The sequence below is a fragment of the Sylvia atricapilla genome, chromosome 3 (genome assembly GCF_009819655.1).
Source record: "Sylvia atricapilla isolate bSylAtr1 chromosome 3, bSylAtr1.pri, whole genome shotgun sequence".
NCBI lineage: Eukaryota > Metazoa > Chordata > Aves > Passeriformes > Sylviidae > Sylvia > Sylvia atricapilla.
This window is the reverse complement of record NC_089142.1, coordinates 102922341-102950258: the sequence shown is the minus strand read 5'-3', so window position 1 is coordinate 102950258 and position 27918 is coordinate 102922341. Positions and strand designations below refer to the sequence as shown.

General features: G+C 38.1%; 1 protein-coding gene across 5 annotated transcripts in view; it reads right to left on the bottom strand.

Annotated features, from left to right (window-relative positions):
- Positions 1-473: 473 nt before the first annotated feature.
- The window catches only part of AFTPH (aftiphilin), a 41620-nt gene continuing 14175 nt past the window's right edge, over positions 474-27918 (bottom strand). Inside the window, exons 3-10 of one of the 5 annotated variants that reach the window (XM_066316466.1) lie at positions 22399-22550; positions 21794-21920; positions 21420-21476; positions 19755-19877; positions 13300-13360; positions 11535-11618; positions 7443-7566; positions 474-1704 (exon numbers count right to left, since the gene is read on the bottom strand). In XM_066316466.1, the coding sequence (XP_066172563.1) occupies positions 1560-1704; positions 7443-7566; positions 11535-11618; positions 13300-13360; positions 19755-19877; positions 21420-21476; positions 21794-21920; positions 22399-22550 (873 nt within the window). In that variant the 3' untranslated portion in view covers positions 474-1559. Of the gene's footprint in view, positions 1705-7442; positions 7567-11534; positions 11707-13299; positions 13361-19754; positions 19878-21419; positions 21477-21793; positions 21921-22398; positions 22551-27918 lie in introns of those variants that run through there. The other 4 variants (XM_066316467.1, XR_010743310.1, XR_010743311.1 and 1 more) reach the window with 4 other exon arrangements.

Genomic DNA, 27918 nt, shown 5'->3' with positions numbered 1-27918 from the left:
TGTGTCCATGCACCATCAGGAAACAGCAGCACCCAGAACATGCCTTACCTGCAGCCAGTCCAGAGACCCTCTGATGAGGTGTTGCTCACAGAGCAACAGTGCAAGCTAACACGACAGGAGACTTCAGCGACTGCTGTGTTTCTGGTTTTTTTGTAGCTAAGAAATCAGCAAACCTAGCTGTCCTTCCTCACCTCACCATAGCTGGTGTTTCTCACAGCTGAGTATTGCCAGTGGCTTTGAAGAAGTCTCTAAGCCCAAATGTCATGAGCCACATTGCCCTACAAGCCAGAAGAGAAATTGGAGACAAAAGTAAAAGACTGACTCCCAAGAGACAGGAGAATTAAAGGAAAATCCACTGCCAGGGACTGTGCAACACAAATCAGGTGGTCCTAGAGTGCATCAATTTTACCCCTGACAGAGAGGTGACTAATGCACAGGTTCTGTTAAAAAAGATAGCAGGCTGTATACATCTGTATCTTTTAAATTATTTTATTTTGTGTAAGCTAAAAGGAAATTTACACACTTAAATCTCAAAAGACCTTGGGCATGCATATTGACCTTTTTAGAGGTTCTTCGACATAGCTCTCTTTTTTCCATAGGAATTTCCCCAGACATTTACAACCCATAGTTTTTTACTGTATATACAGCCTAAAACCATAGCAATCTATGATTATGTCATTTTACACTGTGCAAAATCAAACAGGAATAGTGGTACAACAGAACATAAAAATTTTCAACAGGTAAATTTCATTGTAAGACATTCATATTGTTTTGGTCCTTCTTTTCCAAATCAAACTGATTAAGAGCAGACAACCTTCTAATGACCAAAAAAAAAAAAAAAAAAAAAAAAATCAAGTGTTCAGACAGTAATCCATAACTGGAACAAGAAGTTACTGACAGCATACCTTTCAAAAGGCTATACAGTGACAGAGCCATACTACTGAAGTTCAAGAACATAAAAACTGATCAGCCAACCAATTAAACAGGGGGAGGGGATGGGAGGGGGAAAGAAAAGGAAAAACACATCTTAAGCTCGTTAAAACACAAAAGAAATTACTGGGTTTTAAAGAAACATTAACTGAAAAACCCACAAAAGGGACAACATAATCTTTTTGATTTTTTTTTCCAGCAAGAAGTATTTTAATATATGCAGGAAAGAAAAAGTTGCTCAATGCAATCTGAAAGACTTAAGGGGGAACTTCACAGATTGTGAAGATTGAAGTTTTCATTATGTGTTTATAGGATTTTTTTTTAACTTTTAGAAGTTTTTTAAGAAGGACACCACCAGTGTATTTCACAAAGACATAAATGTATACAGCCCAGCACAACAAAAAGAATAGATCTTCAAAAAGATTTACCCCCAATTATTTACATTTTTCTCTAATATAAATTTAGGACTCCAGTATGTAAATAAATATACATTACTATGTATACCTTTCTAGTGCTGCTTACCAACAAATCATCTGAACTTGATATTTTTTTAATTAAAGCAAGATTGCTTTTTATGACCCGCAGAGGGAAGAAAAAAAATCAATAGAAAACGTCCAATTCACATCACTTTAGTCTACCTTTTCTTGGCAGCTTGTTGAAGGTGTTAATGTGGCTGGGAACATCAACACCTTGGCATGCATGAAAGTTAAGTCAGGAAGGCTAGAAATCACCTTGGCAGCCTCTTCACTAAGATGTTCTTCCTTTTTAGGCTTCCTGTTGGGAAGAAAAGAACAAAGTGCATTAATCCAGTGCCTGATATCCTTGGGATCACTGAAACAATCACTGATTGGAGCAATGTTCTGTCAGCTTGTCTCCCACTGACAGGCACTTCTGTAAGCTGCTTGAAGGTAGTCTAATGTTATAATACCTACCTGCCTACCAATAATGTGTTAACAGAGAGTCACCAAAATGTTCCTGTGTATATTGTTGCAATGAGGAAAAAAAAAAGTCCTATTCAAACCGCAATTTTTACAGATTTTTTTCTTTTTTTAGCAGCTTCAAGACTTACTTGAAGAGACAAACATGCCCATTTTCTAGAGATAAAACACAGCTGGAGCATTAGTTCTAAACTACCTGAATCAAGGACAATTCTTCAAAACTAAAATGGAGAAGATCTTAAAAGGACATTAAGAAACTCCTCAGTCACTTCTCAATAATTTTAAAATAAAAAAAGCACTTAGAGTGTGTTTTCAACATGACTGTTCCCAGACTGCACATCACGCCACTTCACACTGTGATCCCAAAACCTTTTCTCCCCCTCAGGATTCAGGAGCAGCAGAAGGTGCCTCACAAATAAGTGTATCCACTTGCTTTGAAGTGCAGGAGTATGAGTAGCTGTGATACACACAGCAGTTTGGGCATCACTAGGGTTTACTCTGCCTTTTGCATTATTCACAAGAATTACTGAGCACAAATGAATAAAGAAATCTGAATCCCATGTCGCCTGGTTCTCACTATTATGCAAAAAACCTCACACTTCCCAAGTGAAATTAAAGCTGGCTTAGACTGCTACAGACCCTTCTCCTTTGCCCAAACATCCATATTTCACACACATCTGGCCTATCTTTGAAGAACACTGCCTACTACCAGAAATACTCAGTTTTCCATCAAACACGATTCCCGTTTCAAAAAGGCACCTGCTAAAAATCCTGTAATGATGTAAGAAATTCCAACTGAATATGCTCCCTCACCTTTGGACAAAAAAAAAACCAACAAAAAAAAAGCTGAGACAAAATGCTTGAACCAAAGAAACTGCTTTCCTTAGAACACTTCAGGAATTTCCTTTCTGTATCTGGTCTCATTTATCAAACCAAGCCCATGAGAGGGTGATGTCCCCTCCAATCATGAAGCAGCTTGTCCTTTTTGTCAGCTCCCAGGAGGATTGTTTACCCAGCTGAGCAGAGCCCAGTGGAAAGCAAGGGGGCTACATGTTTGCTTCCACAGCAGCCCTAGAACTCCTTAGCTAGAAGAAAAGAAGAGCTGGAGTCTAACACATCATCCTTGACATCTGATGATTGTGTTGACCATCATCCCTGATCACTATGCTGACACTGAACTATCACTTTTGTTTGCTACTTGAAATCCCCACTCGATGAAAGTTCTCTAGTTGAGGCAGTCTAAATACTAAATCTGACTTACCTTCACAGAACAGTAACTTTTTTTTTTTTTTTCTCTACTGCAATGGAATTTCACGAGCTACTGACTAGGCAGATTACCAAATTCTGGAGGATAAACAAAGCTGTGTGCTGGATTCACTGAAGGAAGAAGCAGAGAGCCAATGTGCCTCCTCTAACAACTTCACAGTCATCTCTGTTTGCACTCAAAGGACTATCTCTGAGCTGCTGAAATGTGGTTCTCACCCACCACTGTGTTATCAGTACCTGGTGTCACTATTAATAATCACTTACCACAAGCCTCTTAAAGGTACAAACTCCTGATGATCAAGGACTCAGAGCTAATAAAGGAGTGTTTGACAGAGGAAGCCAAGGGGAGAGAGCTGCCTTGGAGATGTTCCTGTAGTTGTTCATCAGATGGAGCTCACACACTCCTTGCTATTTATATTCCTCTTCCTCCTCTGCTCAACTACAGCATGCTAAGGCATGGCACTGCTGGGTCCCAGAGGCAGCACTGCATTTCATTCCATGGTCACATGCAGCACCTTTATCACAGGACAGTGCTATCACTCCTGCTGTCCCAGCTGCTCTCTCTACAGAACAGGCACAGCCAGGTGTCAACCTCACCCAGTTACCAACTGCTCCCCTTCTGGCTGGAATGTTCCCCTCTGCAATGATCTGTCTGCTCCAGTGCAATGTAAAAGGTGTCTATAAAGCAGGAGAAGCTAACACACTAACACAGCAACCACTGCTTAACCATGAGCATGACAGAACTACAGATACAATCACTTGCTAATGGGACTCAAACCCTTTTTTGAAATCATCTCAATGCAGAAAGGGGTGAGATGGCCAAAATTCTCCATTCCTCAATGGAGAGAGGCAGGTTCCTCTGCAATACAATAAAACTGGATACTGCAAGTACCCTTTCTGGGTAACAATCAACACTTTTACTAGCAAATATCAGCAGGGCAACCCCAAAGAGTTACTCATTAACTCTCTAATTTTAAAAGACAAAGAAGCATCATCACTGCATAGAGGTTTTACCCTTAAAACTTAGCCAACTGTGATGTCCTTTAACAGAGGCAAGAGAAATAACTGTGCATTAACTTCAGACACCACTTTTGCTGAAGATGTTCCTGTTGCCAAGAGCTTCTTTTGCTGAGCCCTGATCAGCTGAGGCGAGCCTTGCAGAGCTTCTCCTGCTCATGCACTCCTCATTTCTAGGGTGCCATGGCTTAAAGAACAGACCCCTGAGGGAGTGGACTGTCAGTGGCAGCTGTACGACTTCTGTCTGCTTTGGAGACAGGATTTTTGATTACAAAACCATGAAAAGACCCATTCCTGGATCTAAACAAGGAGTCTGCCTCATTCAGGTTTCAAAATAATCCTCTACAGCACACTTTATCCCCATCCATCTCTTCTCTTACACTAGATTACATTCCCTCCCAAAAAGGACAGGAGGGATACCCCTACCCAAGCATTTGTACCAGCCCCTCTACCTGTAAGCACCAAATTTCCTTTTCAAAGGCATGTGAACACTAAGCCACAAGAAATGAACCAGACTGACAGGCAGGAGAATTGCTGGAAGAAAATCTGGCAAGAAAGAGGGAATGCTTTGTCCATCCATCACTTGCATGTCACTGTTCTGTTTTGCATTCCAGCTCCTTCCTGCAGCATTCAAGTCTTTCAAGGCTTCAGTCACCTCTCCTGTTTGCAAAGGGTTTTTAGGATAGCATCAGCAAGGCTAGGTTTTATCAGCAATAATGAGCTGATTAGAGAAATACACTTTAAAAACACTCTGTAATTAGGAGTTAGCCTGCTCCATCCAACACCATCCCCAAGGAGTATTTCCAGTTTAAATGAGGAGGGTTTGGGCCATTTCTTGGAAAGGTATCAGTGCTCTGCTTTCCTTCAAAAAGACAGCAGATGAACTTTTGATCTCTGCCAATTCTATGGAACTAGGCAAGGCTGGAGAGTCTCTGTGGAATGCTGCACTGGATCCCTGACCTTCAACACTTACTGCTGCCATCAAGGCTTCAGGCTCAAACTGAGGGGGAAGTTTCCTTCTTCTCCCAATACTTTCCTGCTGAGAAACTGACTTTCTGGTTTGAGAGATGGCTTTGCAACTAAAGACAGGGCTGTTTTAGACAAAGGTGACTCTTCACATGGCATCCCACAGCTGAACAGTGGAATTTTCACTCTAAACTTTACCCTAAAGATCCTGAGTTCAGCCAAGTTACAGACATGGGAGAGCCTCAGCACAACTGAAGTTGCCATCAAAGTGATCCTAATCCACTGGTTTTGTCTTCCTCAGTCTGATAGTTAACATTTCCAGGCTGGTGCAAGAACCTCATTCTCAATTGACCTGGCTGTACCCACCCACTCCTATTTTAAAATCCCCAGTTCACTACAAAAGAATTTTAAAAATTGAAAAGAAAAACAAATTTATTACAAAAAGCTAACATTGTGCCACACTATTTGGCATACTCCTGAGGCTATACCTTCTCATTTCTCAGAAGGTTTCTAGCTTGAAAAAACAGACTTGCTTTTCTTTTGGGGAGCATGAAATCACGAAGAAAAACATTTGATTTTTTTTTTTAATTTAGAGTTGGTAAGAACATACAAAATGTATTAAACTGTGAAAACAGCTAATCCTTGTGTGTGTCTGAACGCAGCCTCCAAGTCTGAGGTCCCCAGCCTGTTATACTGCTAGATCACAGATCTAGAACCAATTCCTGTTGGTAAGCAATGCTCTCCAGAACAGGAGAAGAGCTCTGACATCTGGATAAAGAGCTTTAAGAGGACAAGTAAGAGCTTTCAAGTGCACTGTGGAAGCGCAAATAGGAAAAAGACAAACCCCTCATATAAAAAACCAAACCAGAACAGAAAAATGAGGGCCAACATTCACTGAAGCAAAGTTCCTTTGTAAACAAAAAGCTAAGACATCTTAAAGCAAGGTACAAATCTAAGAGTGCAAATACAACAAAGATACATTTGGAGTTTGCTTGTCCTACTGTGGTTACTTTTAAATTAAACTTAGAATATAATATAAAAGTATTTCAACTGTAACTACGTTTTCTAATTCCTGAAAGCCAAACTTCCACTACAGTATCTCCAGGAAGGGTATGTGCACTCCATGGATAGAAAAAGAGGCAACCCAAAAGACCCAAAAATCAGCATCAAGTGGGGAGTTCCCTCTACTGGTTCTCCCTTGAAATTTCATGGCTTGTTGATTTCACATTCACTTGCAAAATTACCACTGCAGGAAAACTAGGAAGTGAGTTTTCTCAGTAAAAGAACACGTTTTAAAAGAAACCTTGAAAATGACAAATTAGTAATTTTTAGCAAGCCAGCTCCATCCCACTATTACCATGCCTCCTCCTAAGGGCTGCTGCATGAAAACCTATCTAGTTTAAGAGTGCTGAATAAACACTAAAGCTCACTTGGGAGTGAAGAAATATTACCATCTACTTGTTGCACGTTGAGGCACACACTTCCAAAAAAACCCACAATGTTCTACTTGGTAAAGATTCCTCAGCACTTCTTTTAATGGGCACAGACATTAATTTTGTATTAAGATAGTCTAGGATCCTACTGCTAAGATACACATAAAAAAATAAACCTAAAGAATACAAGATTATAAATGGAGAGACTTGTTCTGCTCCAAATCAAAAGGCCAGACTTCAAGAAAGCCATCTGATGTCTAAAGCTTTTCTATAGATACTACCTATAAAAAAAAGGCACAAAAGTATTTCATGTCTGCTCCACTGAGGCAGAAATGACCTCCTAAACAAACTACACATTCAATCCTTAACCTGCAACAGCAAAATTAAATTAATGTCTGGTCACTGAAGTTCTAACAGGTGTTAGAAGTATTTGTGAAGGGATAAACATAGTCATAATTACTCATCTGTTATCATTTTACTTGTGGAACATTCTGTATTTAGAAATTACAGAGAGTCCAAGGAGAGTCTTCTGTCTCAGTCCTAGGTCACTGAACTGATTCAGTTTACCCTGCAACTCTAAGGAAGCAGCTCTGGTGTTCAGAGAGTTGCTTCCTCCATTTCAGTTTTTGGCCCTACCCTTTTCAACACAGGTCCTGGTGATCTTTTTGCTTCAGCACATAAACTCTTAGCCCACCTCATTTTAGAGTTCTGAGATAATTTGAAATAAGAACTACAGCACACCGAACTTCAGATTTCAAACATAAAGCCTTTTCATCATTCAGGAGCTTCCACCCTAAAACTGCACACACATTCAGGGCTCACATTTCAAGCCATCCTTAGAAACAGAAGAAAAATGTGCACTGAGGATTATTTTGCAATGAAGATTAGTTACCTTGTGGACGTGCTTGCCTTCTCCACTGTGGACATGAGCCTTGCAAATGCATCAGTCACTCTGCTGCTTGCATTGGAAGTTTCCAGTTTTGAGGTTGTCAATTCATACAACTCAGGATCCACACCTTATAGTATAAAATAATAATCAGTGATGGTTGGTGGCAAGGAGAGTCATAATTAGTCACAGACCAGCTTGCTAGAGACTGTTTTCTGTAAACATCTGAATCATTTATAATTTCAAGATACATGAAAAGAACATGACAGAACATGTTTCTGAAGCATCATCCTCTCTCCCCATCCTTTTTCAGCGGCTTTTTTAGTTGTAGTACAAAACACCTTGAATCAAGTCTGGCATACAAGGTCTCAGGCTGTGAGTAAACAAAACCAGCCTGATTGACTTTTGAGAGTGAAACCTCTATAAAAATGTCAGCTGTGTCAAAATGGATTGTTTCCATTGCTTCAACTCAATTGCCTGTGTTAAAAGAACACTGCATGTTAACAGGGACCAACTCTTCACCTAGAGATTACAAACAACACTGGTCTGCAGTAGAGTGCATTTATCACCTGCCTTTTCAGGAGGCGTTGTGTTGAAATTTTAAGTGAGGAAAAGCAGCTTTTATGAGACACAGGAGTGGAATGGCATTAAAAAAAAGTTACATACCAATATGCACAGGACTACCAAAACTTTTAGTCTGTGCTCCCTTTTTGCCTTTCAGGTATTTCTAACACATTAAGAATCTGAATGTTTCAGCCTCGAATTCCTGGCTTCAGGTTTCTGAGGTCAGATGCTGAATTTTGACATCACATTTGTTGCAAATAGATTTCAAATTTTAGCAGCAGATGTCATTCTGACAACACTGCGAACAATGGAAACCTGTATGCAAATACATATATATATGTATGAGTTAAATTCCATCTGTTCAGTATCAAGCATCATATCTCAGTAGGAAGTAGCTCTAGGATTTTTAAATATTACACAGTATTTCTTAAAAAAAAAAAAAAAAACCAAAAAACCCAAAAAACTCTAGGAATTAGAATGACCAAAACAAATCAAGAGGAAAGACTGTTACAACAAATTTTGCTGTATTTTAAATTGCTGATACTTCCCTAGTTACAACTGAAGATATTTTATGGTTCAGGAGTTTGATGAAGTGTGCCTATGTGCCATTCAAGGTGTTTTTTAAAGACAGCACAGAATTTTTGTTTGTAAGCACTGTAAAGACACCTCTGTGCTAAACAGGTGCCACACTTGTGTCTGTTGGTGTGGACAACACAAAAGTATTTCATCCTACTGCAGAACAGACACTGCATATACTGGGACCTGATGGTCCCACAGTTCCCTGATACAAAACCAGCATTTATTAATGTTTGCTGATGATTTTATCCAGCTTACTTCCCAGGATCAAGATGCTTTTAGAAGTATTCCTGAAGAACCAAAAGATTACTTTTGGTTTAACTGCTAAATATTTATTAAATAGTTATTTAAGAAATATTTTATTTATTAAAAAAAATACCAGTGCCTATTGTCCTGCCTCTACCAGCAGTAACTGCAGCACTGTGTGTGGTAATAGATGACAATCATCCTCAAACCTGCTTTGCAAGAGCTCTCCACAAGCAGTGTCTTGATCATTTATTCTTTTGGCACAAGTTAACTCTTCCTTTATTGTGAGGAAACTAAACTGATCAAAATGTAAAATAAAGAAAATCATCTGGTTAAGTTACAGGAGGTGGAAGATTTGTTCCATAAAATATGAGTTGATTAGAAATTAATCAGCTGTCCTTTTAACAAATACATATTTTTTAATGGCTGGATTTTCACAGTTGATTTGATCTGGTTCCATGCAAAATACCAAAATATTTACTGTCCTGAGACCCGTATACCAAGACTTCTAATAATGTCAGATGTTTACAGAACTTGAAAAGTAGGAAAAAGCCCAAATATTCCATAAAATATCCACTTTCAATCAGGGAGAGGAAGCCTTGAAGAAATACACTTTGACTTGCAGAAGCCTGCGAAATCCCATTAAGGTACAAATTGGAAAGCTAATTGAAGGAAGGAGCCCTTTGACATGCAACTCTGCAACAAACATTAAAATGCAACCTTGTAAGTTACATCATTTAGATATTCCCATTGACAGTCCTGTATTGGGATGTCACTACTCAATTTATTGTTCTTTAGGCACCTCTTAGCTGCATTTGTGTTAAACTATTAATGTGAAAAATAAAACGATGCACTAAATCTGTGGGAAAATACTAGAAATTAGTAACTCCCTGTCCATAATGTGGAATGAAAATTTTAATTCAAAAGTTATTTTCAGTAAAGAAGATATCAGACTGAGATGAATTCAGTGTCAATCTATAGCGAGTAAAACTAAGTCTCCAAAGAAAGAATAAACTTCTGATAAAAGTATCTTCTTTAAGCAAAAAAAATCCTAGCAATTTGTCTTTCAATTACTTTACGTATTTTTAAGAGTTGCATATTCTCCATTTTATTCAGATGATGAGAGAATATTTAAGGAAACCACTGCAAAACCTTAATGAGATATTGAAGGAAAGTTAGCCAACCAAACCCCACACAAAGCTCCTAAACACACACACAAACACACGAGCTGCAAGCCATGAAACAAATGACTTTCCCAGAAACAAGTCAGTAAGAAAAAAAAAACCAAAAAACCCAAAGCCAAACAAAAAAAAGAAAGAAAAAAACGGGAAAAAATTATAAAGCACTATAGGGCATAACATAGAAGGTGATACCTCTAACTTGATGAAACAACATAAAAAATAAAATGCAATAAAAGACTAATTCCTCCAGTAATCCCTTCCAGTGTGCACACCTTCTGCACAAGCAATAATGCATGTACCCAGCTACACAAGAAATAATCCATGTACTGGGCACTGGTGACTTGTGTCAGTGGACTTGCACACACTTAGAAAAGAATCTGTAGGACTCAAGCACCTTGACTTTGCTAGCTGTCACTTCCATGACAAATCTGCCCTCTTTCATCTGATAATGGCATTTCTCAAGGATGGAATAAAGTCATTTAGATTGCCATGCCATAAAATTGCTCTCTGTGATTAGATTTTAAAACTAAAAAAGCGTGTTTCTAAAAACAAACAAAAAAATACCATAATAATTATAATCACTTATTTGAAATGTGGGAGGATCCCAAACATTTTATGAATGGGTTTTAAAAACTAAAATCACTAAGAGGAAAAATATTTTTTCCTATGAAGAAATTGATTATCATGGCTTCAGGCATTGTACTGAAGGAGTACTTGCCTTATCAATTTCACCTATGCACTGGAACAAATCCCCAAAGTGTTCCCTGAAATTCCTGTAGAAATTTATTCAAAGTGTAGGTTTCCACAAGCTCATGCAAAATACTTAGAGCACGCAAAAACCACGTGATAAATTAATTCAATTACTTTCTGAGTAATTCAATGAGAGAGTAGTGTTTTCATCTCCTTTTTAAGGGAGTAAGTTGCAGATAAAGTGCTTTGGCTTTAAAATCAACATCCATGACCTTCTAATACCCCACAAACATGCAACTATCCTTTTCTATTATAAAGGCTGTTAAAACACCTTTTTCGCTGTATTATTGGTAGCAGTCCATGACCTCCTGGGCTGTGAGGTATCAAGGTTGATAAATTTATATTCACACATGACTTCCAAACATCCTGCAATTTGGAGGCACTCAGAGAAGAGAGTAAGCCTCATATTTTAGGAATTGTCAGCCACATCTACACCTTTTTTTTTTTTTTTTTAATTTCCTGAAGTGCTTAGAAGAGTTAACTTCTGGAATTTCTAATTCGAAACAAGTGTTTTAACATCTTCTTTGCAAGAGCATAAAAGCCATTCATTCCTTCAGCAGGTGACAAATACAGAGCTGACAGTACCTTTTAAATACTTCGTACTCGATACAAAACATCAGAAAAACAGAACACAGATTAAAGGAAAAACGCAGTAGAGAGACATTTTAGAGAAAAGGCAATGTAAAACTGCTCCTTGTTTGTAGGAAAGTCAAGTGATGTGCTCATGCTTTTTTAGTAAGTCGTTATATTCTTACAGTTGTGGTTTGAACACTCTGCTGACCTGGGATTGTGGTGGTGCTGCTAGAGCTACTGTCATCCACGGGCCCAAAGAAATCAAGGTTCAGAAGAGTGGAACCTCCACTAGCTTGAAATTCAGTGACCGTGTTGGTAGGCAGCCATATAGAAGGTAAGCCAAGGGAGGGGTTTATGTGTAAAAAGGGGTAAGACACACACTTGAACATGCAAGTTATAATTAGTACTCAGTACGCATTTTTTAAAAAAATCGACATGAAAACAATGCTTACAGTATTAGTTTGTACCTTCTAAAATGTTAACAACTTAATTCAGTGCACGTTTCCTTCATGTACAATACAGCAAGGAAATCAACACTAGCAACTTTAAATAGAAAGATTTATTTCGATCTAAAAATAAAAGAGAACCAGCACGACCCAGAGAGAGAGAGAGAGAAAGAGAGATGTGACCAGTTAAAGGGAAACAATATATAGGTCAATTGATAGTTAAAATGTAATGGGCTTTTTCTCCCCTCACTGAAATTGAAAGCCATTCTTTCATCAGGAAAACATAGAAGATCCTCAAATAGCAAAGAACAAAAAGAAAAAAATTAAAAAATTTATTTAGCAGCTTTAAGCTAATAATTATCATTATCTTAAAGCAGTGTGACCACTGGGTAACAAATGCCACTCTTATGTCCAGTTCCTCACTGGCAAATTATACTGTTCCCCTTTAGTACTAAAACAGAAATCAAACCAAGATACATTTTAGAGTTGTTTGTTAAAAAGAAAGCATGATGATTGACTGAAGTAGTAAGACACCAGACAACAGCAAAAGGGTCCATCCAGGCTTTCCTTCAGCACCATGATATTGCTATCCAAACTCTTACACCCCACACGTTCTGCAACAACACAGTGTGGCAACACCAGTGCAGGAAGAGATGCACTTTTTATCTGAGCCTGCCTTGGAACTTGTGTGACATCAATCAGTTGCTGTCAGCAGGCTCCTTGTAAAGGAGTTTCTTGATAGGTTTCTAGTCTGTCCATCAAACAAGTTTCCAGAACTTGTTTCATTTCCTTTGCATGCACTTACATTTCTGACACTGGAGGCAGTGGCACAACTCACTTTGCTTTTAAAATAGACATAGGTGAAGGGTCCTTTAGGTGGTAATTATTTACATTTACAGATACAAATAAGTTCGTAGCTACCTCTTTAATATATTAGCTATAATTAGCTCTGTAGTGTAAGCAAAAGTGATAATGAATGAAGTCACATTTTTGAAATATAAAATTATCTTTAAATCTGAAAACTTTCAGCTCAGGAAGTGTATATTTTGCAAACAGTTTGTGGTTAAAATATTGTGCTTTGAAGTAGCCACTATACAGAAGTTTGTCATTCAGAGGATGTCTAAAGAGATAGCTGACTGGTGAAAAATACTTTTAAGAAGTAAAACTCATCAACCTAAAAGGCTCATTAGTTCAGAGCTTCATTATAATCTGCAATTATACATAATGAAGTGTTAATATTGCCACTGTGTCACTAGCATATGGCAGGAATCTAAAATAATACTTAACTTCGTATTTTTCAAACTATGCAATACTTCACATAAGGGGCAACTGTTAACCAGAAAGAAAGCCTGAATTTCCAAAGTTAGGAGTAAGAAATAAGTATTTTATATATATATATATATTTCTTTTATATATGTGTGTGTGTATATATACTTTAAAAAAATAATCAGCAGATAGATGTTTGTCTGAACTTTGTAGCTTTCTTATCTCTAGCTCTGGTGCTAGAGGCTCTACGGAGAGACGTACCATCTAAAGGGTTAGTAAGGCCACTGCTACTCCAGTCAAACTGGACAGGTGGTAGAGATTCCTAGAGTTGAAAAGTCAGAAATCAGATTTTATAGTCAGTTCAGGTTACAACAATGCAAAGCAGTTCAAACAACAGATTCTTTAGCGTCTAAACACTAAAAAAAGGCAACTAAATGATCAAGCCCCAACTTTTGGGGAGGTGAGTACTTTCATAATATGCACTAGAGATTCAAAGTGGATTCGTTCTACCACAGGAAGTCCATTAAATTCCGAACAGCACAGATTAGGTAACTTTAACTCAAACAGGATTTGCAATTTAACTAAAACATATGTACTGAATAACAAACCTTAAGGCATCATTGAAAATCAAACTATTTACTTCCAAGGAAGACGAGGCACTTAGCATAAAAAGTTATGTATACACAATTACAGGGCAAACTAAGAACAGTGAAAGCTGTCTGTGCATCCATGCTTTGTCTTGATCATCTCTTTTATTTATCATCAAACAACCCATCATTCTTTTGGTTTGTTTCGTTCTTAAGAAACATAATCCCCTCACAGGAGGGACAAACTATCAACACCCTCTCCACTCCACCCCCTTCAAAAATAAAACTCCTGTGATGATATATCCTTTCATATATCAGTTAACTCATCCTGATCTATATACAAACCATTGGCAGCAAAGCTTGAACAAGAGGAGTATGGAAACATTGACTCCTCCTTCTGGGAGCCCACCCTCGCCTTTTGATTTCCTCTTGTTCAGCCTTTTGGACACAAGCAAGCAGCAGGGACCATGCTCTACAGGGAAGGTGTGTTCATGTGCACTGTCCTCCTGTGCTCTGAGGACACAATCTGATGGGACAGCAGCAGAAGTGTCTGAAAGAAGCTGATCTTCTCTACTTTTGTGCATTACACTCTGCTCTCTCCCCAGGGAGGTCAGCTGTTGTGATGCACTGGCAAAGGATGTGCCCTCAACTTCTAACAAAACAATCACAACATGGAAGAAAAGCAATGCATGTTCTCAGCAATATTTCTTTAAATGCATCAGTATTTGTTACGTTTCCAGGGGCTGAGCTATATCTTCTCTTTGCTTTTGTAGAAAATCAGCTTTCATTTTTTAATTTTAAAACTGCCAATCATCTGACGCTGACGAAAAATGCAGATTCACTAATCGAGACTGTAGCAACTTGAGGTAGCTTTGTAGCCCAGTTAAGGCATTTCCTCAGTGCTAGATGTTTACAGGAAGCAAAACTAAGATTTCTGTTTTTACTTATAGGAAAGATTTTTCTAAGCAAGAAATTTACTATCTGATGTCTTAAAAATACTTTCAATACTGAGCACATCTTGAACCTCACAGAAGTTAAGAAACTAATTCTTCACTTTTTACTTTGCTTTGGGAATGATCTTACTGGCATTGAAATTATTTGCATGTAGATATAATGTCACAGTGTGGAAGCTCCTCCTGATGAAGTAATGATCACTATCATCAGCAGCTTGTTTGAACTTTGTCACATGTTAAATATATTAACATTAAAAGGAGTTTGTAGGAAAAGAAAAGGGTAGTGAGTATGATAATTAGTAGCTTTCTGCCCTGAGCAAAATTAACTGAAAGTGAAACAAAGTGGCTTCCTACCAACTCTCTTACTGAGGAAAACACCCTGTGGATTTTGTGTCAAAGGCCTGAGTCAGGACTGAGGACTGACAGAGCTGCATGGAAAAAGTGGCATCAGTGGCTTGCTAAATCTTTGCCTTTAATGATGGCTTGACTTTCAGATTTGACAAGGAAAGGACAAAGGATCTGATGAATTCTTCCCAAAACGGGAAGAAACAAATCTGACTACAAATCAGTAAGAATATACCAAGTATATTAGTCTGCTCTGTGGGATGAGGCCACTCTGTTAGTGGCTCAACTCAACTCAATTTTGCCAAAGAGAGGGTAAGTAAAGCAGCCCTCACCTATACAGGATGCTGGCAAGCCCCAGTCTAAACAGTAGCAAACAAAGTGAAAAGAGAAGGCAGAGGAAAAAGCAAAATTAAACAAAGTTTTCTGCTTCTAGTTACCTCAGCCTTAAGAAAACTACACTGTCTGAACACAGGCATTGAAATCTCAGTCAGTGGGAACATACCCTGCAAATGGGAATATAATGTTTAGCCTTTCTGAAACTCTTGAGATTGTTAGGCTACAGCAATTATTATTTTAATAACATGCTTAAAGAAAAGTGTCCAGTCTAGGAGAAAACTGAGAAATGGAGCACAAGGCTTTCACTCCTTGAGGCCTCCATCTTAGATTACAGGACACAGTACAGAAATGAAAAAAAAAATACTCAGCTGTCAGAGAACTACTCTGAATGTTAAGGAAGTAAGAAAGAGGAAATTAAAATGCCTGCTGGTTTTACTGCATCATATTTCACTTTGATACAAGCAAGAGATGTTCTCACACAGTAATTTTAAAATGTATTATGTAAGAGCTCTTATAATCCGAAAGAGTAAAATGTAAATGTTTGTGTCTGTGCCAATAATTACCCAAGGAAAATTAAACAAAATTTTAAAAAAGGAAGCATTTTGCTATCTTAAAGCTGGGTGAAAAGAATAAAAAGACTTGTAATACAAATACAATGTCAATATTTAGACGGATCCCACAAATGAGCATCATACACAATCCAGAAAAAGCTTTACAGCCAAGTAATTCATACATTTCACTGTGTGTATTCATTGGCAGAATTGTATCAGTTCTGAAAGCTGCTCTTTTCAGAAAACCCCTTCACACAGCTGCCATCTGACAAGACAGCAAGTAGTTCTTACCTGCAAATCTTTCTTACTCTGTCAACAAAGCTACACAGGCTCTCACTCTCTTGGATCTTTCTCACACGTGTAACTGGAGAGCAGCTCCTGATGGAGCCTTTGGCTGGTGGCCAATAATATGGTAGCTTGCATCTGTCATTGTCAGAAGTCCTGATGGTCTCTTATGTAATTAAAAGTGTTTTTAGAGACTGTCACCCCACGGGGTTTAATTAAGGTGCAGTCCCTAATAGCCAGCAAGTGTAAGATGTATATTTCTATTATAACCTGATCCCTAATTCAGTGGCTTACACGCAAGCAGATGTGCTGTAATAGGCACCTGCAGCAAAGAATCACTGGTAATTTTCTTCTCCAAAGGTCTGGATCACTGCAGACTTTGTTCCAATATGAAACTCACTAAGTAAAACTTGGTAGGTAACACTACCAAAATGGAGAGAAGAGACGAGAATGCTTTGAAGCAATAACAGAAGAGTAGAAATATCTGGACAACTTTTTTTTTTTTTTTTTTTTTTTTTTTCAAAGAATCCAAAGAGAAGCAGATAAATAAAGTTTTAAACAACACTAACCAGAAAACAATACCACACCAAGAGAAAGCAGTCATCATTAAGTCCAGACAGCAATCCTTTAGACAAACACTGGATGTATTTTGCATGCACTGCCTGCAGACTTGGCTGTGATGTAGAAGCCCACTAGAGCCGTACAAAAAAAGAAGGAGGAGGTATCTGTCTTGGGTCTCACAATCAAAGGGTGCCTATTCCAGCAGCCACTCCTCACACCTGACTGTGCCTTGACAGAGCCTTTTACTTCAGCCCTGTGAAGTCTTTGAGACACCGTGCTTAGATCAAGGCAACAGTAATCAGGGGATTATTTCATATTCTGTTTACTGCCTTACAGTTATGAGCACAAAGGAACAGAGAAATAAAGCCCTCAGTTGCCAAGATAAACAACAGATTAAAGAAGAATTTAGATGCTACCTTCAAATATAAAAGAGAACGACTCTACCAAAATCATCTTAACACAATAAACTAACATGACAAACCAGTCAGTAACTTGCTTGAGAGCTCACTTTCAAAATCCTTCTCCTTACAGCTTAAATGCCTCAGATGGAAATTTGTCCACTCTATTTCCATAGCCTAGCTCAGTGAGACCCACTGCAGGGAATAAAGGCAAAACATTGAGTTTAGATCATAACTAGGAAGAAACACTGCAGCTCATTTGCTCCTTTTTACATCATTCTATTAGTTCTAAAGTTCTCCATTTTAAATCTCTGCATGCTTTTGTCTCTTGGCCTACAACAGAAACGTTTAGGAGGCATTTCTGTGTTTCTACAAATGTACTTTCTGCTATCACTTTTGCCTCATCAGTCTTGCAAAGTCTTATTTCTCTTATCAGGAAGTCATACACAGACACTGATCTGTATACAAGTGCCATAAATGCCAGCCCTCAAACAGAGGAGAACTTTTCCTTGAGCAAATAAAACTCATCTATCAACCAGAGTCTCTCCTTCCAAAAGAGAATGTCAATATTCTGAAGTTTCTGAAAACAGGGATCAATCATCATTCTGAGAATGGAGGAATTCAGAAGTTTAACTAAATAATTACAGATGAACCAGGTACACTTAAGAGATACTTGAATTGTTGCACCTAAATCACTTCCGTATAGAATAAAAAGTTTCAGAATAAGAGTAATTTTAGAATAAGAAGTTTCAGAGTCCACTAACACTGGCTGTATTTCCACTGGATATTTTAGCAATATTTGTAGCATAGTTCCTAATGAAATGTCTAGGCACATCATCTTATTACCAGGACAATCTGGAATATTCTGAAAGAGCCATTTGCACAATGTGATGTGAAACTGGATTTTCCCCAAAGGAAACAGAAGCCACCAATCATGGACAGAAGAGGAGAACAAGAAAGGAAGGAGGTCTCTGAGGTGGAGAATTGATTGTTCATACCTTGAAACTTTTGGAATGTCATCTAACTGTAGCCTCCTAGAGCTCTGAATGGTTACAATCCCTAGTCCATCTCTTCCTCAAAAGCTTATTTTAGTATTTGTCTTTTTGGAAAAGCTAACCTAATGCAAACAGTGCAGACAGACAGCACTGAAGCTTCTCAGGTGCACAACTATTGAACAGAGATGGCCTTGTCAGAACAAGCCATGGGACAAGATTGTCAAACTGTGACAACTAATGGGAAATTCTATAGCGGGAATTCATAATTACAGAAAAAGAGAGACTTTGGTAAGTCGAGGTTCTTATTTTCAGCACTATGGCTGCCAAGCAACCATGAAAATGGCACTTGTCAGAGATGGTGCTACTTCAGCCACTCTCTATACTGTTTAATGTATGGCTTAATTTATATTTTCTCCTCTGTAAAAAAGGCTACTTTGAATGCTGCAAAAAGACACTGAAAATTTCCAACTTTCTTACCACACAGTAGATTTCTTCAGGTCAGATTGTTTGCAGTAATCACTATTGTTACCTTTTCTTACATCCAGTTCAGCTGCTCAGTTCCATTACATATGAGGAGCAGCACAGGAAGCACCAAGGGTGTATTGCTGTATAAAACAATGTTGGCTCTGAGCCCACTGACAAACTGCTACTCAACAATGAAAAAAGAATTCTCCTCTGCTACAAGCACATCATACTCAGAGCCCTGCAGTGTGGCAGAGCAAGGACTGCAAGAACATCACTACTGTTAAGGTGTAGCCCAAGAATAATTCTTTCTGGAATGCCTTCAATCAGAAATCATGAGCATTGCAGGGAACTGAAGATGGTGGGTGGATTAAACAAGACCTGCACTGAGGAGGGACACAGCTGAGTCTCTGAATATGTACTGAGCACCACTGAAATGACACTGAAAATGAAATATCTCTGCGTATCCCAGGAGCTTGTTGGCAACCACACACTCTGCAACATGCATGGCTCCTCTAGTATGCTTACATCAAAATAACAACAGAGATTTTGTGAAATTCAAAAGCTCACTCCTAAACTCCTCTGAGTTCATTTTGTATCAGACTTTAAACACTGAAGCCAGCAAAGCAACTGTGTGTAACAGATAATTCAATAAAATCTGGCACAAAGGGCCAAGAGAATTCACACAATCAGAAAGTCAGACATGTATGCCTGCAATGACCACACCCAAAGCTGGGCTGCTTTTCATGACACTCTGAAGAAGTAAGAAAGGGCAAAAGGAAATGAACAGGAACAGTAAAAATGTAAATAGGATCATTCCAAAAATCAAGGGCTAACCAACATGTAGAACAACAAGCTCCAGAATAAGCAAAGATGAAGAACCTTAGCCAGAGGTCAGATGAGTATAACATACATATAAAAAAATTAAAATTTTATATTACATATAAAATCTGTCTCACTGCCCACTGCCTTTGAGTAAACTGCTGTGTAACAACAGGCATCATCAGGACTCTGAAATGTGGCCACCAACTGCTCCAGCCTCACCACAGGGACTCCTAGTCACACATGAAAGGCAGATCCAAGAGCTGGACTTCAATCTGACACAAACAACACCTGCCTTTTACATACAGGTGTCTTTGAATACACCTCTAGATATTTTAAACATAAAGAAAGAGACAAGGCATGACATTATTTCCCTCATCCTTTCTTTTCCCCTCCTCACCCTTCTCTCTCTGTTTTTTACCTGGAACTGATCAGATGCACATGTGTTCATCTCTGGTGATACAGGAGGTGTCTGTCCTATTGAAGCTATTTTTTCTGCTGCAGATATTGGTTTCAAAGGTTCCTTGGTAGGTTCTAACATACCCTGAATAAACCAACAAACAAACAAATAATCTAATTTATAAAAAAAAAAAATACTTGAACACACAGACACACACATTTACAGACATTTCAAGAACTACAGATGCCAAAAACTAGAACTAGGTAGTACTAGCCTCAACTAAGGGCTTGGGGGGTAACCATGTGGGACACTTTTACTGTGTCCAGAGGGGCAGGAGCAGATGCAGCAGGGGAAAATCATCCTGGGTCCTCAGGCCTAAGAAACATTTTAGAGCCAGTAACAGAAACCCAAGTGTTGAGCTGGAGCTTGCTTTCAACTCTCAGTAATGTAATTTAAGCTGGACAAAACAGTTATTTGATAAGGTGATGTCTTCTCCTCCCAATTGTGTGTAGACTATTCCAGAAATATCAAATGACCCATCACAAAAGTACAAGTGCATTAATTCCATTTCAACAATTAAGTAATCCACAAGAAACAAATCAAATTATCAGTTTTCAGAATGATACCAAGAATGATAATTACTGAGATGGAAATAAATGCATTAAGAAGCATTAAGAAAATAAACTCACATTTTCAGTTTTAAGCAAACATTTCAAATATAGATAGCACTATGGAAAAGGTCTGAAATCTGATATTGAAAAAAAAAAGAGGGCAAAAAGATCTACAAAAAGCCCAAAATTTGCACTGAGACATGACAACCACCTGAGAACAATGAAAAACCCCCAAATAGAAGTATTTGCAACTACAGCATTTGGAACCATTTTCAGGAAGTCACTTGCCAAGATCAGCTGTCCCACAAATGTTTTTACACCATATTAGAGGAGCTTTGAATTTACCCAGCAGTTAAATAATTGATTTTGGACAACAGAGAAACACAGAAAGCAATGTGGCAATAGAAAGCAACAAGCCACTTTAGTCCTACTATCACTGCTATCCAGCTTATTGTGTGCAAAAGTGTATAAAAAATTTAGGGGATAATTAATCAGCAACAACAATCTGTTGCACAAAACAACTGTGTGTGTTGCAAACATAGTCCTGCTCACAAACAGGAAGGAAACAGCAGTATTTCTGAGCTGGTTTAACTATCTGTATCAAAAGAACCATGTTTACATCCAACTGACCTTGATGCATCAGGAAACTATAAAAATTAACCTACATAATTACATCACCCTAACATAAACCAAAGAAAACTATTTTTTTATCATTCCATGTGTGGATGATCATATGAAAACATAGGCATGTTTGTATGTGTGTACACATATACATGCACTTGTTTTTTGAGAAAAAAAGAATATTTATTCTGCTTAGACCAGCAAAAATCACAAACCCTATCTTCTCCCTGTTTTTACCAAATATTTCTTCCCCTTAAAATCAAGTATCTGCTTGTACACATAATGAAAATTATTCATTTGATAGTTCCTTTCTAGCATTTCTACTGATGCCTAAAATATAACTGTACTTATAAAAATATCTTTCAGCACACTTGGTGTTTAATGTCATTTAATATATTTCATTATATGACGTTGTTGGAACTATAACAAAAAAATAATACTAAAAAAAGCTTACCAGTCCTGCTGCATACATGGGTACTATAACAGGCTGCTTCTTGTTGCCTGTAAAGAGCTGATAAAACAACAACAATAAAGAATTTACTTAAGGGTTTCTATGTCAGTGATAGAAATGTTTTTCCATGCTACATAACTTGCTTAAGGTTAGTATCACAGAATAAATACTATGTTAATTAAAACACAATGGTTAAAAACTAATGCAACTTTTTGTATTAATAGGGATATAAAAGGTTGCCAGGTGGTCTGTCATGAACAACCATGTTCTGTGCAACTATGCAATTAAGAGAAGGCACCCACACAAAACATTTCCACCTGATTCTACAAATAAAGCAGCTTCATTATTTAGAGAGGCAGTTTCAGTGGGAGACTCACAATATTTCTTGTGTCGATTCCCAGGGAGCACAAAAGCTTTTTGTTGCTGTGGGAGCCACCCCACTGGTATCTGAGTCCATGTGCATCATGGATGTCCTGCAGCTCTGTCCACACATCCATCAGCTCCCTGCATCAGAAATCAAGTTATCATTCAGAAAAAACAGCTGAGCAGCCTTGAATATTTATTCTAGTTTTTAATGCAAGTGACTTATTATACTTTCCAATTAAACTTATGGCCAGGCACAATACCTAGGGGAACTAAAACTCACAGTGTTCTCAGAACAATTATAGTTCAGACATTTACTGGAAAATGATGTCCGTGGCAGAGAGGACAAAGCCTGCTTAGACTTATAAATACAGGACTTTGTAGCAAGTGTAACTAATAAGACATATTTGGTTAATTCAGAGGCATCACTGAGAAGAAGATGATAGGCTGCTGAGTTGCTAAGTGAAGTACTCCTGGTGTATGTAGTCCCTTCAAAATAACCATTCTGACAGATTTTCACTCCATGGCTTCTCAAAATGCTCAAAGCAAACACCTCATTTAAGTTACTGCTACACGTGGTTCAAGTTAATTTTGAATTTGTTACATAGTGGTTTCTTACCCAGTACTTCCTAAGGTCTCCTCAGTTGTTATCTGCTTTTCACCTGCTTCCAACAAATGATTCAAGGAACTTATCTCTTCTTCAATTTCAGCAACAGGCATGGAAGGAAAACAGACTTCAAATATTCGTTCCAGACGACTTAGCAACGTTGTCTATACCAAAGAGAAAATATTTATGTCAAGTTTTGCTAACTGCTAAAAAAATAAGTCCAATATTATAGCAAGATGGAAAACAACTTATAGCTAACACAAGAGTACAAAATAGGAAGTGTCAGAGGACCACAAGACTCTTTAAACACCAAATAGAGGCTTCTAGCTACTAAGAAACAGTAAAGATCTTGCCCTCTGCAAAGTGAGTTCTTACAGAAGAGCCCAAAGTCACTCTGTTAGAAATTAGCAGAAAATGCACACAAGATTTATGCTATATAAGGATAATGTCTCAGCAATATCTACAGCCTATATTAGAACTAATGCTTTCCAGACATTTTAACTCCAAAGCATGCACTGGGCCTTGGCAGATGGATCTAACACGAAAAACAAAACAAAAGCCAAACAACCTCCTGCCCTCACAAAAACAAAACAATCCCCCTCTCCTTTTTTTTGGACGAGCATAGTATGCTGTCTTCTTTTCAAGCTCTTCCCTTACAATTGTCTTTTCTCTTCTGTATTTCCATATAGACAGGATTTCAACTTCTTGTATTTCTGTTAATTGGTCTTGGACATCAGATGGACTAATGATATGGAAATTTTTCCCCCAGTTCAACCCAGTAAAAACAGTTAAGCATCAAGCTTTTATTATTTATTAAAATACCGATTGCAAGGTATGCTGTAAAAATTAAATTAAAGCCCTTTAAAATAATATTTGCCAGAAACACTTGAATCTCTTTCTTTGCTAAGGGAAGGAGGCACAAGCCTGGCATTCAGTGCAGCGTTTCCATCTTTCTAGTTCAGTGTTCCTCAACAACCACTTTCCCAATCCTCTGCTGTAACACACACACAGGGCAGCATCCAGCAGCTCCAGCACCTGCTTTTCCACTGGGGAAATGGAAAAGAAACAGAGTAGGTGGAAATCCCAGGAGCATCCCACGGCTTGTGCTGTTTTAGCTGTGCCAGCAGAGCCCTCCTGTGGAGATGCAGCATATTCCAGCAGCAATGCTGAATTTACACACAAAAGCCTCAAAACAAAGATTTTTTTCTTGTTGTTGTTACAACTGAGATGATTTAAAGTTCAGAAAAGCAAGGCTGTAGGAGGAGTTTACCTATTTTACCAAGGCCAATGGATACAACTGGGACAAACCTTCATGCAGCAAAATATCTGCTTCACAATTCCAAGAGTTATCTACAGCATTTCTCATTTGAATTTTTAGCTGAAAATTTGCCTTATTTCTCATCTCAACGAAGCAACTCACTGACCATGTACATCAGCAAACTGAACAGAGGTAAACACGTTATCAGAATATCTGGATTCTTTATTGGGGTTGGGATGATGAGTCAGGAACTGGGATCTGAGTCTGTCCAGATCTGTTCAGCCACTAACTGCAAAAAACAGGAAAATGAACTGGCTTAGAGCATCAGCTCTTCAGTTTTACTACCTGTGAAAGAAATGCCTGACAGGGACAGCCACCAGGTACAGTCACTTGCAAACCATAATGTAAAAATGTGCAAAGATCTGAGAATTCAGATTCAGAGCATACCTGACTCACTCTTTTTTTTTTTCCTTCTTCTTCATTATCTCTCAGGTAAATTCTGACCATAATGAGCCATGTTCTACAGTCTATAATTCTCCTTTTAATAATCTCTCAAAGCTCAGTCATTCTGCCTATGCACTAAGTTGCAATACTTTTAGGCTGTCTCGTGTTTGTTGACAAACAACAAAGAACTAACCAGACTAACTTATGTTTTTAGGAAGTAAAATGAAACAGTATTCCAGATTCTAGCCTAATGCTTCAGCACACAAAAGCATCCTCTGCTTCAATTTTAAACCTTCACTTTGCCTACAATGTATCACTGCTCCTTATCTTCCATCAACAGGTGATGATTACTTCATTTCTGTAATACAGCAAGAGTACATATCCCCAGGGAAAAACAAGAGGCAGATGAATGGCACTGGATCATGGAAACAGCAAGGCATCATGTTTCTTGAAAAGAATCAACATTTGAGAACATGCTAGTGGCTAAAAATAATGCAAGAATTAACAGAACATCTCTAAGAACCAAGCAGCATCTCAGTCAGTGTTACATTTCAAATTTGAGTTTAAGAATCGTGCCAAAATTTCAGGAACAATTTATCTATAGCGTTCTTTACACTTCCTGTCATCTTTTCTAAATTTCCAGCAATGCTCAGCCCTTATTTCTATACCACAAAGAATGGTTTCCATAGCAAGGCAGAGTAATTAATTCTGTATGGGCAACAGGACAAAGGGATGAGTGCACAAACACACATCTCCAGGCAGTGGCAATGGAAGCAGCTGAACTTGTTCTTCTAATTGCTGATGAAATCCTGTGGTCACAGCTTCCAGGTATAAAGGCCATCACCAAGATTTTAAAGCTGGTGTAAATGCCCACCTCCTACAGACTTTATTATTGCATAAACCAGAGTGCAAGAAAATACTGTGTATGACCAGAAGTAATATCATGTCTGTCTCTCTGAGGAAAAAAGGCAGAAACCCAAGAATTTTTATCAATTTCTCACATCACTAAAAGTATTTGATACCTGATTGTTCTCCACAGCCATTTGAAAAGAATAATTCTTGAAGGCACTCACAGAAGACGTGAAAAGGCTACAGCTGCCATTAAACATTAACTGTGATTCTCCAAACAGTCGATAAATTTATTTATTGATAAATTAAAAGCCCCATAGTTTCTGTAAATGCATAGAAGATTTTGGTAGACACTTAAGATATGTGGTAATCACCACCAGAACAAAAAAATATCAGAGACACTTTTTTTTAAATAAGCATAACCACAGGATTAGAATTTATCTCTTCGGCAATTAAACGGGGCAAGACCCATCCCTCGGAGCTGAAAACCCAAAGTACTTGGTTTACACAATTTGGTTTTTTCTTCTTCTCCACCACAAGGCCACAGAATCCATTATCTCCTTCAGCACAGCAATTCTTCACTGACCACCCAGCACACCAAATGCTCCCCAGCTGCCCCCACGTGAACCCAATAGTGACAGGTCACTGCCGTTCTTCAGAGCTATGAAAAGAGGAGATCACAAAATTTGCCAAACAACACACTTGAGGCCCCCACAATAAATAAAATCAGGTAAGAGTTAAATTGTTGAGCATGTTTAGATGTTTGAGCCTATGTGAAACGTAATAAAAGAAAAGAACATATTAAAAGAGGTGGAAATGAGCCTGTGAAAGATCCAAGATGTTAAACACATAAAGTAGGAAAGGAATAAAGCCCATATGGACATGACTGGCTTCTAGCTGGAACTCAGAAGCTGAATGAAAGCCCTCAAAAAAGACCAAACAAAGCTCGGGGGGCAAGAAAAGAAAATTATTAACAACTGAGATTTTATTTAACTTAAATCATAAACTCACTGTTCTGCAGAGTGCCTAGAACAGCTTTTTGTGACTGTTTTATTAAAACAAAGTAGAGGTTAAGTAAGAAACTCCCTTTGCTAGGTTTTTAACAACCAAACCACATTTTCCAGGAACACATTTCCCTGTGAAAAGCTAAGTCACCATTTACTCTCTGTCTTCACAAAAAAAAAACTTAACTAAAAGCACACAAGGAAACAAATCACTAAGTTCTCAATTAAATGGGGACAGGTTTGTTTTTCTAAAAACAGTTTATGGACTGTTTAAACTATGAATCCATTTCCTTTTCACATAGTAATAATTTGTTTCTTTGTCAGGCAACACCTGAGAAGCAACAGGAGAACAACTTTGGGCAGAAAAACTGAGGAAAGAAGACATGCAAAGCTTACAAGAACACTAGTTTAACTTCCTGTGTTGCAAATGTGATGGCTTGTCTCTATCCCCACTTTAAATTTATTTCTTAGAGGTAAAAAAAATTGAATTGAAAAATTCATTTTTATTCACACAGGAAATTTATAATGAAAACACTTGTCCTAAACTGAGATTTGCAAGCCAGGAAGAGGATGCCACAATAGCCACAAGAAACCTTCATCAACATAAAATGAGGAATCAGATTTTTTTTTTTTTTACAATAATTTAAAGAATTAAAGAAGGCAATGCTAGGCCTAAGCATCCCTAGTCCATTTTTAAAGATTAACTATAAAATTTTGAGCTCAGCTGCAAAGCAAAGCTGAAAATGTAATGGCTTAAGAAAAAAAAAAAAAAAAAAAAGGTAAATACTTCTCTGCTTTTTCTACTGCTTGATCTGAGAGAGTTAGAAACTGCAGGAAGTTCAGGCTAAAAATGTGAAGGTGTCTCTCTACTTCCTGCTGGAAGTTTCACCATTTATTCTCCCTCAACTGAAGAATGCATCAAATATTGCATCTTCCATGCAGGCAAACTACAGTTTAACAGTTTTGTGACTACATAAAACCCACTGACCATCTCAGTTTGTCATGTTGTTATTATCTACTGGTGATGTACTAACTTTTCAGTCAGACTCTGAGAGGAAGTACAGCAGATGACACACGTACAAAATGGGAAATAATTTTGTCCTGGGATATAGAAATAGTAACACTGAAACAACCCCCTCTCAAACTATTTTCTTGTGTAAGATTCCCCTCAGCCAGTCTGAAAAACAGCAATTACTACTTTTAATAGTCTGTTACTGTTATTCAGCTGCAAATCCTTCAGAACTATGCTGTGGACTTAAAATCCCCAGACCTTTCCAGAAAGGTGAATTTACATAACTGTTTTACACCACTATTTTAATTTACCTTACTGAACTGAGAGGCTGAAGTCTTTATGGTCATAATTACTTTTTTTCAAAGGCATGATCATTGCCCAAGATTGAGTAGAGACTCCAAATGACAGTGATCCAGGGCTGTCTTTGTCTTGGTGCATATTTGTGGCTTAGTTAGTAACTGTGCCTCGCCCACACTGATTAATCTGAAGAGGCAGAGCCTCCAAGCACAGCCTGTCTAATAAGTGAAGAACCTTAAAACCCACTTGGAGGACTGCTCACCTTTTCCTTCATCCCTTTCTATGATTTGTTAACCCTCAGCTAAATCAGAGAAGATTTGGCCTTCCAAGCAAGCCTTTCTTTAGCTCCTGTTCCTCTGGAGATGCCCATGCTCCTTGCACACAGCCATATTCCCCACCCACACGATTACCATGGATTATTACTGCTCTTGTGCCTCACTGCTGAATCCTATATATATAATTTTAATGCAGCAGAGTAACCCCCTCAGCTGACTAATGTTCAGCACCATCTCATGGGGAAAAAAAAAAAAAAGCTGTGCTACAGAACCATATATTCATCATAAACATAACACGGATGGCATGAAAGGGATTAATGTACGGGGCAGGTTTGCTCAAGACTTGTTGGATCAACCAGTTCACCCACAAACTACATCCTAAATCTGTTAATG